Consider the following 13,341-nt stretch of genomic DNA (forward strand, 5'->3'; position numbering starts at 1 on the left):
TTCTGCAAATCATCCATTGAAGGAGACTGTATCACCGGTCTAACTTGTGTGACTGGTGGTGCAGACTGATCAAGGCCTGCCCCTACTGCCCATGGTGGGGGTGGGGGTGGCTGATAAGGGTTGGTAGGAGGAGGTGCATATTGGTGCAGGTCTGTCCCCACCCTCCGAGATGGGGGTGGAGGTGACTGCCTGGCGTCAGGAGGAGGAGGTGCATACCGGCGCAGGTCGAACCCCACCTGAGATGGGGGTGGAGGTGACTGCCTGGCGTCAGGAGGAAGAGGTGCAAGTGGGTGCAGACCCGTCCTTATCCCCCGGGTTGGGGGTGTTGAAACGGGGCTAAGGGGAGGAGATGCAACAGCACCTGTCTGGGGTGGTTGTAGCTGACCCTGCTCGTCTCTGAGTCTCGAGCCAGCTAGCTCCATGTCAGCAATCAGGTTTGTAGCCGTAGCTAAATTCTCCTCACAAGCTGCCAGACGCTCATTTGTTGACTGATTTTCATGTTGTAAAGTCAGCCAACTCCGGGTTATTAACCCCTTTTCTGCCTTGCAATCGGCCAGCTCCCTTAAAGCGGTTTGCAACCGTGCTTGTAACTCATTGTTATCTGCACACGCGTCTTGGTACGCTCGTTCCTTATCCGCAATCTTCTCCCCATATGATCGAGCCTGTTCTGACAGCTCTCTCTTCGAGAGGTCCTTATCAGTTTGAATCTTTTGTTTCAGCAACTCAGATTCACTTATCAGCTCGGCACACTTCTCCTCATATGATTGAGCCTGTTCTGACAGCTCTTTCTTTGAGAGGTCTTCAGCAGCCTCAAGGTGTTGCTGCAGCGACTCAGATTCAATCATCAATTCGTCACACCTCTCTTTTTCAGACCTATATCCGTTGAATAGCACGCCCTTTTCCACTACCAAACGGTCTAATTCCGCCTTCAGAAGCAGAGAGATTTTTGCTAACCGTACGCGGCCTGATTTTGCGTCCTCCTTCACTGTAGCTGCTCTTGATAAACTCTGCAGCTCCTCATGTCTTTGATCGTCATCAAGGACTTGCAAGTCCTCCAAAGTTTTGCCAAGAATTGAATTTGTTAAAATGTGTAAGGCTGTCTGGACCACATCCTCGGATTGTAAGGGGTCAGTGTTTCCCTCTCCGTCCGCCATTATCTGCTATTTAGAAATTAAATAGTAGATGTAAATGTTTAGGTGGTAAAATAAAATCAGAAAATCTCTTTTTCCTGATAAGCTTTACTCTTATTTAGTGATTTATCAATTAAACGTGCGTTATCTTCTAGCAAAATGAGTAAACTATTCAACTCTGTGAATATTTGTAACTGTATCTTATTTAAAAGTTTCTAAATTTTTATTATGTACCTATTTTTCAAGGATTTATCAGTGAATAAAAATTTGTTTGGTAAAAGCCCTTTGCATAAATACCTTCATAACTTTTAAAATGCAGATAACAGTGTTTATCCAGCTTAGAGGAAGTTTGTTAACTCAAAAATTGCCTTTCAGGAAAATAAAAACGTTAAATGTCACTCTTAACCTAAAAACGAAGTGAAAACCTGTGATCCCACGTCTTCTCCACAAGATGTCAGCAGAACCTTAACAATTTTAACTCAGACACTGTTTGTGTCGTCCACTAGGGGTGCTATAACTTCCTGTGGCGTCCGGTCGTTAGCTTATTAGCTAAAATTAGCATCGGCCCGCTTCGGTGAAAACCAACACCTCTGAACGGATTTTTTTACACAAACGTGGCAAAATTTTTTCAATCAGACCTTATATCATGAAACATGAGTGTTGTGGAACAAAAATGCAGCCGCATTTAGTGAATTTAAGCACGGTAAAGCTCATTTCCGACTTGGGGGAAGTGACGTGACACGTCATCCATCCGGTCATTAGCTTGTTAGCTTAAAATTTAGCATCGCTAGCGTAGTTCAAAAGCATCATTTTATGACGGTCTTTAAACTCAAACGTGGCGAACTTTCAGCGAATATGCTTCGAATGAATGTAAACAGCGTTTCAGAACACAGCTTTAATGCGCTTTCCAGCGTTAAAAAGCAGATTTTATTCCCTATGAAAACGAATTTCATTTCCGGGTGGCGTGATTGACACTTCCCTCATCCAATCAGAACGTTACACACGGTCTTTCTCAACCAATGACGCAGCGTAGGGGTGAGGGGAGGTGACGTCAGTCAACCTTTCTCAGCAAATCAGAGCTTCCCAAAGCAGCAAACAACCAACCACGAAGCGTTAGCAATAACCAGCATGTTAAATTCAGCCTGAAGCTATTTCATCACTTATCGTCTTTTAAACCATCAAAATGAACTGTCTCTGCTAAAAATGTAACGAATCAACCCCCTGAGCTGCACAGAGAACGGCGCTCCGTGACAAAACGTCTTTCTAGCTATTTAAAACAACTCGTTCGAAGCTCCAGAACCGAGTCGGAACCAGAACCGAATCGGACCAGAACAGCGTCAGAACACAGTTTAAACAGAATAAAGCGTTTCCACAGCTCAAAGCCAGCTTAAGTTACACATACAGACGTACAATTCAGCTTTATAAAGACTCAATGACACAATTTCAGCTTTTAAAACATTGCCAGCGTAACACAAGCGCGCAGCTCCAATTGCGCTGCGTAAAGACGCACGGATTCAACTGTTATTTTACAACACATGCCAACATGAAAATCAATTAGCACACGAGTTACAGTCCATTTATGAGCACGTGACGGGCCACCAGTTGTAGATGAACAGATGCTGGGATATATTCATCATTTAACGCGAGTTCCTCATTTTTCTGGACTGAATAAAACGTGCATTGAATTTAAGGAAATGCAAACGTGAGACGTCATTTAAATTTGACCCATCAAAATGAATGCGGTCATTTATTTACAGAATCAAATTTAACATCAAACATTTACATTAATTTGGCAAATTATGAAAATAACAACATAAGCAATCAATCAGGAAAAATCATACGGCCATGATTTTACCGTTGCTGCACCACAGACATTTATAAAACTGTACAACTATGATCTTTTACCCACACGGATGTGAATAAGCACTTTACACAGACATTTCTAAATATCTGGGAGAATTTCTACTTCATAGGAAAGTTTAAAGATGGAAAGAAGTTTAGAGGGAGTAAAGGATGGTGTGTGAGGGAAATTAAGTGTTTTCCAGAACCGACACTCTCCATCAGAAGCCCAGCTCGCCTCGGTACGCTTGGTAGGAAACTTGACCCATTACCTCTCTGATGATAATCAGCAGATATGGTGTTCCGTTAACGCTACCGGTCCAGCGTCTCCTTAGAATGGCTGTTGCCCGTCAGAAGTAGTGGCGAGGCTCTGTTCGACACACATTCACCTCAGTGGAAAATGTTATAATCCCATGGAACTCGGAAGAGCTTCGTTGTCATGTCAGGAACTCCAACAGCACTCCATCAGAACTTTAGCTCTCGTGTAGTTTACAGAACTCCCACAGAACTCTTGAAGTCTGACAACTCTCCAACTCTGTAACTCCGTGAGTCTGTGTAGACCAGGAAGTACTGACATTTTAAAAGACTCTTTCCCGGTTCACTTTTTGGGATTTTTCATTGGTCAGAAACGACCAGAAGGGGTGTGTTTTTGTGACGTAATAGGTTAGAGACAGCGAGAATTGTTATGAGACAGCTCAGAAATGTTCTCACAGACCGAGAGGGTTCTGTTTTGGCGTGCCTAAGACACAGGTGCAAAACATCTCTATTTACGTCTGAGAGGATTCTAAAACATGACAGTTTTAACATAACAACTTGTTTTTCGTTTGACTGTAACCTTGTAAACGCACACACTTGCTCATTCAAAAGACAGAAAATCAAGAAATGCTTATTCAGGTGATTTCTTCTCTGAATGAGGAATAAAAATCATTACTTACTGTTTATGTAAAATAAAAATGAGTAGTTCTTTTCAACCTGTAAAGCATTGAGTGAACTAACACAACTTGATTATCAAAACATTTGTAAGACAGTAATGATTATAAAAAGAGAGTGTTCTTTTCACTTGAATCTTCAAGAAAGAAAGTCTCAGGATGGGTGAACCTGTATTTATGGAGTCAAATACATGAAATGACAGCTTCTGTCCCACAAGGTTCTAAAGGTCAAGAGTTTTGACCTTAGACTGGGTTCCGACGTAGGCTTAGTCCACTACATCAATATCATGCAGGTAGGTGTAAAACCTTGTATACCACATGTTTTTGAGATTAGATGAAGTCTTGTAAGCTGCTGTCACCGTAGAGATAAACACAGTTTGCATCTGGACCCGTCTCCTTTTCACCCTCTGAAAATTAAAAAGTCCTCCAGGTACGGCCACGTGCACTCGTCCTCAGCCTTTACCTCGCCATTTTCTCTGTTGACAGTGTTGTTCTCTGTCTCCATTTTGGCTTTTTCTCCAAATCTTCGGTCCATAAATGACTCTATGGAGTTGTCCTTTGTTTACGTCATAGGTAATTGGTGCGTTCATGATCTGAGAGCCTTATTGGCTACAAACATGCAGATGAACGTTTGAATATTAATTCAAGTTGTGGCCGTGTTCAGTAGAGACTTCTGATTTTAAAAGTAGTGAAGTAGATTACATGGTCTAAATTGTACTTATGTATGAGTAAAATTACACACTTGATATAAATACTCATAAAAGTACATGTACCCAAAAAATCTACTTAGTTACAGTAATGTGAGTATTTTTAATTCATTATTTCTACCCCTGTGTCTATGCTAATGAATATTATGTAGAAACAACAAAGTCCATGCTCAATAATCCAGGTATAAAATCCAACATTTTTCAGTCAGGTCATCTGGACAGTTTCTTTTTTTGTGCTGAAATGTTTCACCTTCGATCCAGAAGGCTTCATCAGTCAAGGAAACGCACAACAAAACTGATTCTTCCCCCAACAGCTTACTCCAAAGTGGAACAAACCAGTTCTGCTTGTGATTAGATGGTCTCTTTGGTACGCACCCTCCTCCACAAAAAAAATGAAACTGTCCAGATGACCTGACTGAAAAATGTTGGATTTTATACCTGGATTATTGAGCATGGACTTTGTTGTTTTCAACCAGTTTGACACGACTGTCAACAAGGAAGAGGGCCGGCAATGGATGAGGGGCGTACCAAAGAGACCATCTTATCACAAGCAGAACTGGTTTGTTCCACTTTAGAGTAAGCTGTTGGGGGAAGAATCAGTTTTGTTGTGTGTTTCCTTGACTGATGAAGCCTTCTGGATCGAAGACGAAATGTTTCAGCACAAAAAAAGAAACTGTCCAGATGACCTGACTGAAAAATGTTGCTCCACTGATCTTTTTGCGTCCCTCGTCCTGAAGAAGGAGCCTTGTTTTCTGAAACGTTCCTCTCCGTGTCTCCGTGCAGCCGTTCCATCCCATGGTGAACCTGAAGTGCTCGTCGGAGCTCCGGATGTTCCTCTGTGCCCTCTATGCCCCGGTGTGCACAGAGTATGGCCGGATGACTCTGCCCTGCCGCCGCCTCTGCCTGCAGGCCAAGAGCGACTGCTACAAACTGATGGACATGTTTGGAGTCAGCTGGCCTGAGGAGATGGACTGCAGCAGGTTGGTGTAAGGGCCATGGTCCAGTTCAACCTTCTACAGGTGGAACACAGAAGAAGACTCAGTTTGTGTTTGAATGTAGGGAACGGTGTGATCCTTTAAGAGTTTGGCTGTTCTCTGATCGTCAGCATGTGCAGCCTGCTGTAAAAGTTTGAACAACTGAAATGACCCTGAGCTTATTGTCCCCCCCCAGGTTTCCAGACTGCGATGAGCCCTACCCCCGTCCTGGAGACCTCCTGTCCAGTTCAGACACAACAGAGTCACCCATCTCCGTCCAGAGGGACTACGGCTTCTGGTGTCCCCGGGAACTCAAAATTGATCCAGAGCTCGGCTACTCCTTCATGGGGGTCCGGGACTGCTCCCCCCCTTGTCCTAATATGTATTTCTCTCGTGAAGAGCTGGCGTTTGCTCGTTATTTTATTGGGGTGGTGTCCATTGTCTGTCTGTCTGCCACCCTCTTCACTTTCCTGACTTTTCTCATTGACGTGTCTCGATTCCGCTACCCTGAGCGTCCCATCATATTTTACGCCGTGTGCTACATGATGGTGTCTCTGGTCTTCTTCCTTGGCTTCCTGCTGGAGGACAAAGTTTCCTGTAACGCAGCGAGTCCCGGGAGGTTCAGGGCCTCGACGGTGACGCAGGGCTCCCATAATAAGGTGCGTTCCTCACTGTTTCACTCCTGCCTGTTCCAAAGCTTAATGCACGTCGTGACTTTGTGTTTTGCTGTTAGGCCTGCACTCTGCTCTTCATGGTGCTGTACTTCTTCACCATGGCTGGCAGCGTGTGGTGGGTCATCCTCACCATCACCTGGTTCCTGGCTGCTGTTCCCAAATGGGGCAGCGAGGCCATAGAGAAGAAGGCTCTGCTGTTCCACGCCTGTGCCTGGGGTGTTCCCGGGGTCTTGACCGTCGCTCTGCTTGCCATGAACAAGATTGAAGGAGACAGCATCAGTGGGGTGTGCTTCGTGGGGCTGTACAACCTGACAGCACTGCGCTGGTTCCTGCTGGCCCCCCTTGGACTAGATGTTGTGGTGAGAAAGGGTCCCGACTCACATTTCTACACCTTCAAATCATTGTGTAGATCTGCTGCTGTAAACTGACATCTAGCTGTGTACAGAGCTGCAGGCATTAAACTGATCTACTCGGTGTTAATGGCTTCGAGTCCTCAGATCACCAACTGGTTCCAAACCCTCCACAACAAAAGCTTTTACTTCCCCCATCACTACTGCGCACACAAGAGAGATCACTTTCTTGTGACGGTGCCCCGTTAAAGATCAGTTATTAAACTCATCTCACACTGTGTGTGTTCATCATATGGACCTGAACATCACACCGACAGGATGAAGGCAGTCCTCGCGTTTCAGCGTCTGGACTGTTCCTGTTCGATTCTGTGCTCATTCTTTTTGTAGAACATTTACGAGGTCTGGCTCCAGTTCATCCAGCGGTGCCTGATGGGGTGGAGTCTGGACTTTGAGGGCCAGTCAAGTTCTTCTCATCCAACCAGCTGTTTGTGAGCTGGAGCTGCCACGTTGGAACAGAAAAAGGTTTTTTAAGAATGCCAAAAACTGGAGCTAAGGAGCAGGACCAAACCCTGACTGGCACACCTGAAGTAAACCAGTCCCAGGTGTGGTCTAGCACTGTGTGTCATGTATACAGGATCCAGGGGACTGGAAAGACCAGCTGTGTCCTCAGGATTCAGTTTCACTTCAAGTAGATTGTACAAAGTTGTTGACCAACTTCATTTTAGTCTTTTCACTTCTGTTGGATGCAGTCCAAAACATTTTGAGCTGTTTTACTTTATGTTCTCATCATAAAGTCTAACTGGTCCCACTCCAGAGCTGTTGGTTCAGAAACTGGTCCGACTCCAGTCCTGTTGGTTCTGGTTCCAGGTGGGGGTCGTGCTCCTGCTGGCAGGCATTGCTGCACTCAATCGTGTGCGCATGGAGATCCCTCTGGAGAAGGAGAACCAGGAGAAATTGGTCAAATTCATGATCCGCATCGGCGTTTTCTCTGTCCTCTACCTGGTCCCTCTGCTGATCGTCTTGGCCTGCTACCTCTACGAGAGCAGCTCCAGAACCATCTGGGAGACCACCTGGGTCCAGGAGAAGTGCCGAGACTACCACATCCCCTGCCCATATCAGGTGAGCTTGTTCCACAGGTTCTGACCCGGTCCTGTCTGGGTTTCCAGCCGGTGCTGAGAACTTCTGCTGACACCAGAAGGTTTTATGGTTTCACATCATTCAGGAGCTGAACTTGTTTCAGATGCACAGACACAAGGTTGGATCAACAAGTAACTTATAAACATTCAGTATTTCTGCTGCAACACTCAGGACCTGTGGTACCACAGAGTACAACTGTGGACCTGTGGTACCACAGAGTACAACTGTGGACCTGTGGTACCACAGAGTACAACTGTGGACCTGTAGTTGTACTCTGTGGTGGTACCACAGAGTACAACTGTGGACCTGTAGTTGTACTCTGTGGTGGTACCACAGAGTACAACTGTGGACCTGTAGTTGTACTCTGTGGTGGTACCACAGTTGTACTCTGTGGTACCACAGAGTACAACTGTGGTACCACAGAGTACAACTGACTCTGCTCTCGTAGTTTTCTTACACTAATTTCATGCATATATTCCAAATATTCTGCTCTCACATTCTGATGTTTTTATGTTGAACAGAACCTGTTTTGAAGGAGGACTCACAAACGAACCACAGCTTCTTAATGTTGCTACATGTGAACAACAACATTTGAACCTTGAAGCTTAGTTTACTGTAATACCAGACGAAATGTTCATGCATGGAGCTGATTCAAGTTTTATTCTCATACCACTTCACATGTTTATGGTACCAAGTTCAGAGCAGGTCCCAGATCAAAAGCCCAACAATTAATAAATAAATAAATACAAAATAGTACAAATATATATATATATATAATAAATAAAGTTAAAAAAGTAGTATGAATCTGAATTCGGTGCAGCTCGAGGTCAGCAGACTGACAGCTGCAGAGAAGAAACCGTTTCTGAGCCTGGTGGTTTCGAGTGTCCCTCAGCTGATGTTTCACACCACACGTTCACATGAAAGGTCAACAATAAGTGAACTACTGAAACGAGCAGAATTATTATTATTCCCCCAACTCCAGAAGGACTGCAGTTAACTGGACCTGGACCCAATGAAAGTGAACCAGTCCTAGTTGAAGATGTAAACATGGAGCCGTGGAGCTAGACATCCTGCAGCACCTCACCTTCTGCTCTCATGCTAACAGGAAGTCTGATGAAGAAAACCTGCAGCTCTGACCCAAAGTCAGGACAACAGGAAGGAGGTGCAGGAGGAGAACTCCCTGTGTTTCTGCTGGGGAGGGGTCGCTGTAACGCACAATACAACTGCATGGAGTAAAACACTGCACCACCTCAGCTCTGCTGAAGGTCATGAGACCTCAGAACATTCAGCCTGTCTGATGATAATCATCAGACATCACACACACACACACACACACACACACACAAACACACAGACTGAGCTTGCAGATGTGCGCTGCTCTGTAATGTCCAGCTGCTGACAGATGTTTTCAAATAAAATCTTGAAGTATCCTGATGCATGCTCAATAATCCAGGTAGAAAAATCTAAAAAAGTTAAATCTGGTCCTCTCAAAATTCAAAATTCAAAAAAATTCAAAAAAAAAAACCCAACCCAAAACAAAGCAAAACAACAAAAAATGTAGAAACGTTTCATCTCTCATCCGAAAGACTTCCTCAGTCTGAGGTGCTGTATTCAGCTCAGTCTCTTAAATAGCACCTTCTCAGCATAGCATCTTCTATTGACCGTTTTCTGTACCACAGACTGTACCCAGGGGAGGCCACACCTAGTCTGTATGGTTTACCTAAAATCCACAAACAAGGTGTACCTTTAAGACCAATTGTTAGCATGATTAACTCTGTCACTTACAATGTTTCCAAATATCTGGCGTCTGTACTCATCCCTTTAGTTGGCAGCTCAGAACACCACATACAGAACACCATGGACTTTGTGGATAAGGTGAGGGATGTCATCATGGAGACTGATGAAACAATGGTCTCTTATGATGTCACATCACTCTTTACGTGCATTCCTGTTGATGATGCAGTAGAGGTGGTCAGTTTAAAATTAAAATCAGACACCACTCTGAGCAGCAGGACCACGCTTTCCACAGAACAACTGTGTCAACTCTTGAAACTGTGCCTGCAGTCAACCTACTTCACATATGGGGAGCAATATTATAGGCAGAAACATGGGTGTGCTATGGGGTCTCCAGTTTCTCCTATTGTTGCCAACCTGTACATGGAGGAGGTAGAAAAGAGAGCCTTGACGTCCTTTTCAGGGACACCACCAAGTCATTGGTTCAGGTATGTTGACGACACCTGGGTTAAAATTAAATCTCAGGAAGTCCAACATTTTACTGACCACATCAACTCTGTGGATAAATACATCAAGTTCACACGAGAAGATGAAAAAAATGGCAAGTTGGCTTTCTTGGACTGTGAGGTCTCAGTCTCTGATAGAGGACATTTGCAAACTGAGGTGTACCGCAAACCCACCCACACAGACCAGTATTTGCAGTTTGACTCCCATCACCCTTTGGAGCACAAGTTAGGAGTCATCAGGACTCTGTATCACAGAGCAGACAGCGTCCCCACTAGCTCAGGAGCCAGGCAGAAGGAGAAATCCCACACAAGACAGGCTCTAGAGCAATGTGGATATCCTAACTGGGCCTTCCTAAAAGCAGAGAAGAAACCCAAACAGGACTCCAGTCAGCCAACAGGTGAAAAGAAGGAACCCAGACCCAGACCAGTGGTCATTCCATATGTTGAGGGAGTATCAGAGAAACTGAGACGTTTATTTTCTAAACACAACGTCCCAGTGGCTTTTAAACCCCAAAATACATTAAAGACTGGTTCATCCCAAAGATCCAGTCCCCCGGCACAAACAGAGTAATGTTGTGTATGTTGTTCAGTGTCAGGAAGGTGATCAGTCTTACATCAGGGAAACTAAACAGCCACTGGCCAAAAGGATGGCCCAGCACAGAAGATCAACATCATCAGGCCAGGACTCTGCGGTCTACACTCATCTCCAGGCCAGCGGTCACTCTTTCAGGGATGAAGATGTTCACATCCTGGACAGAGAGGAACGATGGTTTGAGAGAGGAGTAAAGGAGGCCATCTTTGTGAAAAGAAATCGTCCATCATTAAACAGGGGTGGAGGCCTCCGGGTTCAACTGTCCCCCTCTTACAATGCTGTGATTGCTAGTATCACTCAGCCCTCTGTGAATAGTAAACAGCCATCAGTGTGCTAATGATCTATTGTTAGGCTGATGGTCCTTCTTGAGCATGTGAGCAGCTGGTTTTGGTTGTCAGCAGCAAACTGGTTGATCCACTCTGAGAAGGTGCTATTTAAGAGACTGAGCTGAATACAGCACCTCAGACTGAGGAAGTCTCTCGGATGAGAGACGAAACGTTTCTACATTTTTTGTTGTTTTGCTTTGTTTTGGTTTTTTTTTTTTTTGAATGTCCAGAGGACCAGATTGAACTTTTTTAGAAAATCTTGAAGTGCTCGTTGAGATGTTCTGATGGAGGCAGCCTCTGATGAACGAGATGATCTGCTCGTCTTCTGGTTAACATTGAGACAGAACGGGCCTGCAGTCACCAAACATGAGAGCAAACGGATCCAGAACGTCTCCTGTGGCTGAAATAAACCACAGGACGTTTCATCAGACCTCCAGCAGATGAAGGTGGTAGTAGCAGAGACTCACAGCTGGCATCACATGACGACGTCATGCATGTTATAAACCTTCATATGTAAAAACATTCACTGTTAATCGTCTCGACGGACCCAGAGTCTGTGCTCTTCATCACTGGTGACATCCAGCATGTTCATGTTTCCAGGTGCAGCAGACCCGCCGGCCGGACCTGGTCCTCTTCCTCATCAAGTACCTGATGATGCTGATTGTGGGAATCCCCTCGGTGTTCTGGGTGGGCAGCAAGAAGACCTGCTTCGAGTGGGCCACCTTCTTCCACGGCAAGCGGCGCAAAGAGTACGTCCTTCATGTACACGCATCACAACCAGGAAGAGAACATCAGGTCACGTCTTATTGGCTCACACCGGGTGGGTTTACTTTGAAGGCTACAGAGCTGATCACATGACTCATCAGAACAGCAGGAGGCTGATCAGGGTTTTTTCATTCAACCTCTATTTAGTCGGGTTCATCCCATTGAGCCTCGAGGACTCATTTACAAGAGAGACCTGATTCAACAAAGAATGATGACGACAACGGACAATCATAAAAAGGCATACAGATTTTATTTTTTTACAAATAAGAAGGCAAAGAAAGTAACAAAAACAGCTAGATTATAAGGTGAATGTAGAAAACTAAAAACAGGAGCGTGTGTTTGTTGCTCCGGAGCAAACAGGTGAGCGCTAAAACGCCAAGGTGAAAAGACATCAGCAATGACCTTAGAGAAGCATCTTTTGCTGCCAGTCAATCTGGGCAGGGTCAAAGGTCGTTTCTAGTCAATCTAGTCTCTAATTTTAGACGATTCACAAGCAGAAGACATTGAAGACAGCAGAGTCTTCACAGGAGATTCACTGGGACGCTCCAGCTTCTGTCCTACAGATACAAAGAAACATCTGCATATTCAAGACAGTCAAATATTCATGATGTTACTCATTTAATCTCATAACCAGCATTTTCTTTTTAACTGGGCGTGGCCCAAGTGAAACAGGAAGTGACATCAAAGGGGAACTGCCTGGTCTCCGTCGACTGAAACCAAATTATTTAAACTGACTCCGATGCAACTGTTTCAGCCTGTAGCTCAGAGCAGGGGACACTGAAGACAGACGTTGTCCTGCAGGGGGACACTGAAGACAGACGTTGTCCTGCAGGGGGACACTCTGAAGACAGACGTTGTCCTGCAGGGGGACACTCTGAAGACAGACGTTGTCCTGCATGGGGACACTCTGAAGACAGATGTCCTGCATGGGGACACTCTGAAGACAGATGTCCTGCAGGGGGACACTCTGAAGACAGATGCTGTCCTGCAGGGGACACTCTGAAGACAGACGTCCTGCATGGGGACACTCTGAAGACAGACATTGTCCTGCAGGGGGACACACACAGTGCAAGACTGGTAGATGGTCCTTCTCTGTACTCACCCCACTCTCCTCCAACTCAGAGCATTAACCCTCTCTCCCACTGCCTGCTCCCCCACTCCTCCATCCCCCCCCCCCTTCAGTGTGATGGTCAACGGGAGCCGGCAGGTGCTCCAGGAGCCAGACTTTGCGCAGCTGCTCTACAGAGACCCCAACACACCCATCGTCAGGAAGTCCAGAGGGACGTCCACCCAGGGGACGTCTACCCACGCCTCCTCCACCCACCTGGCCATGCTGGATGAACCCCCCAGCCCCAGCAGCAGCCGGGCTGGTTCGGTCCGCAGCGCCCGCTCCAAGATGAGCAGTTACCACGGCAGTCTGCACCGCTCCAGAGACAGCAGGTGTGTGTGTGTGTGTGTGTGTGTGTGGGGGGTGTTCAGTCACAGTGTGTGTGTGTGTGTGTGTGTGTGGGGTGTTCAGTCACAGTGTGTGTGTGTGTGTGTGGGGTGTTCAGTCACAGTGTGTGTGTGTGTGTGGGGGGTGTTCAGTCACAGTGTGTGTGTGGGGGGGGGTTCAGTCACAGTGTGCGTGTGTGTGTGTGGGGGGTGTTCAGTCACTGTGTGTGTGTGTGTGTGTGTG

General features: G+C 45.8%; 2 protein-coding genes across 2 annotated transcripts in view; both read left to right on the forward strand.

Annotated features, from left to right (window-relative positions):
* The window catches only part of LOC119418738 (frizzled-3-like), a 31,379-nt gene extending 24,284 nt beyond the window's left edge, over positions 1-7,095 (forward strand). Inside the window, exons 2-5 of the mRNA XM_037686073.1 lie at positions 5,389-5,585; positions 5,776-6,238; positions 6,313-6,612; positions 6,991-7,095. Coding sequence (XP_037542001.1) covers positions 5,389-5,585; positions 5,776-6,238; positions 6,313-6,612; positions 6,991-7,095 — 1,065 coding nt within the window. The remainder of the gene's footprint in view (positions 1-5,388; positions 5,586-5,775; positions 6,239-6,312; positions 6,613-6,990) is intronic.
* A 41-nt stretch (positions 7,096-7,136) lies between these two features.
* LOC119418739 (frizzled-3-like) overlaps positions 7,137-13,341 on the forward strand; it is a 6,637-nt gene continuing 432 nt past the window's right edge. Inside the window, exons 1-4 of the mRNA XM_037686075.1 lie at positions 7,137-7,205; positions 7,471-7,722; positions 11,499-11,647; positions 12,846-13,103. Of these exons, the coding sequence (XP_037542003.1) occupies positions 7,137-7,205; positions 7,471-7,722; positions 11,499-11,647; positions 12,846-13,103 (728 nt within the window). The remainder of the gene's footprint in view (positions 7,206-7,470; positions 7,723-11,498; positions 11,648-12,845; positions 13,104-13,341) is intronic.

This window comes from Nematolebias whitei, chromosome 12, assembly GCF_014905685.2.
Source record: "Nematolebias whitei isolate Nwh7 chromosome 12, NemWhi1, whole genome shotgun sequence".
Lineage (NCBI taxonomy): Eukaryota > Metazoa > Chordata > Actinopteri > Cyprinodontiformes > Rivulidae > Nematolebias > Nematolebias whitei.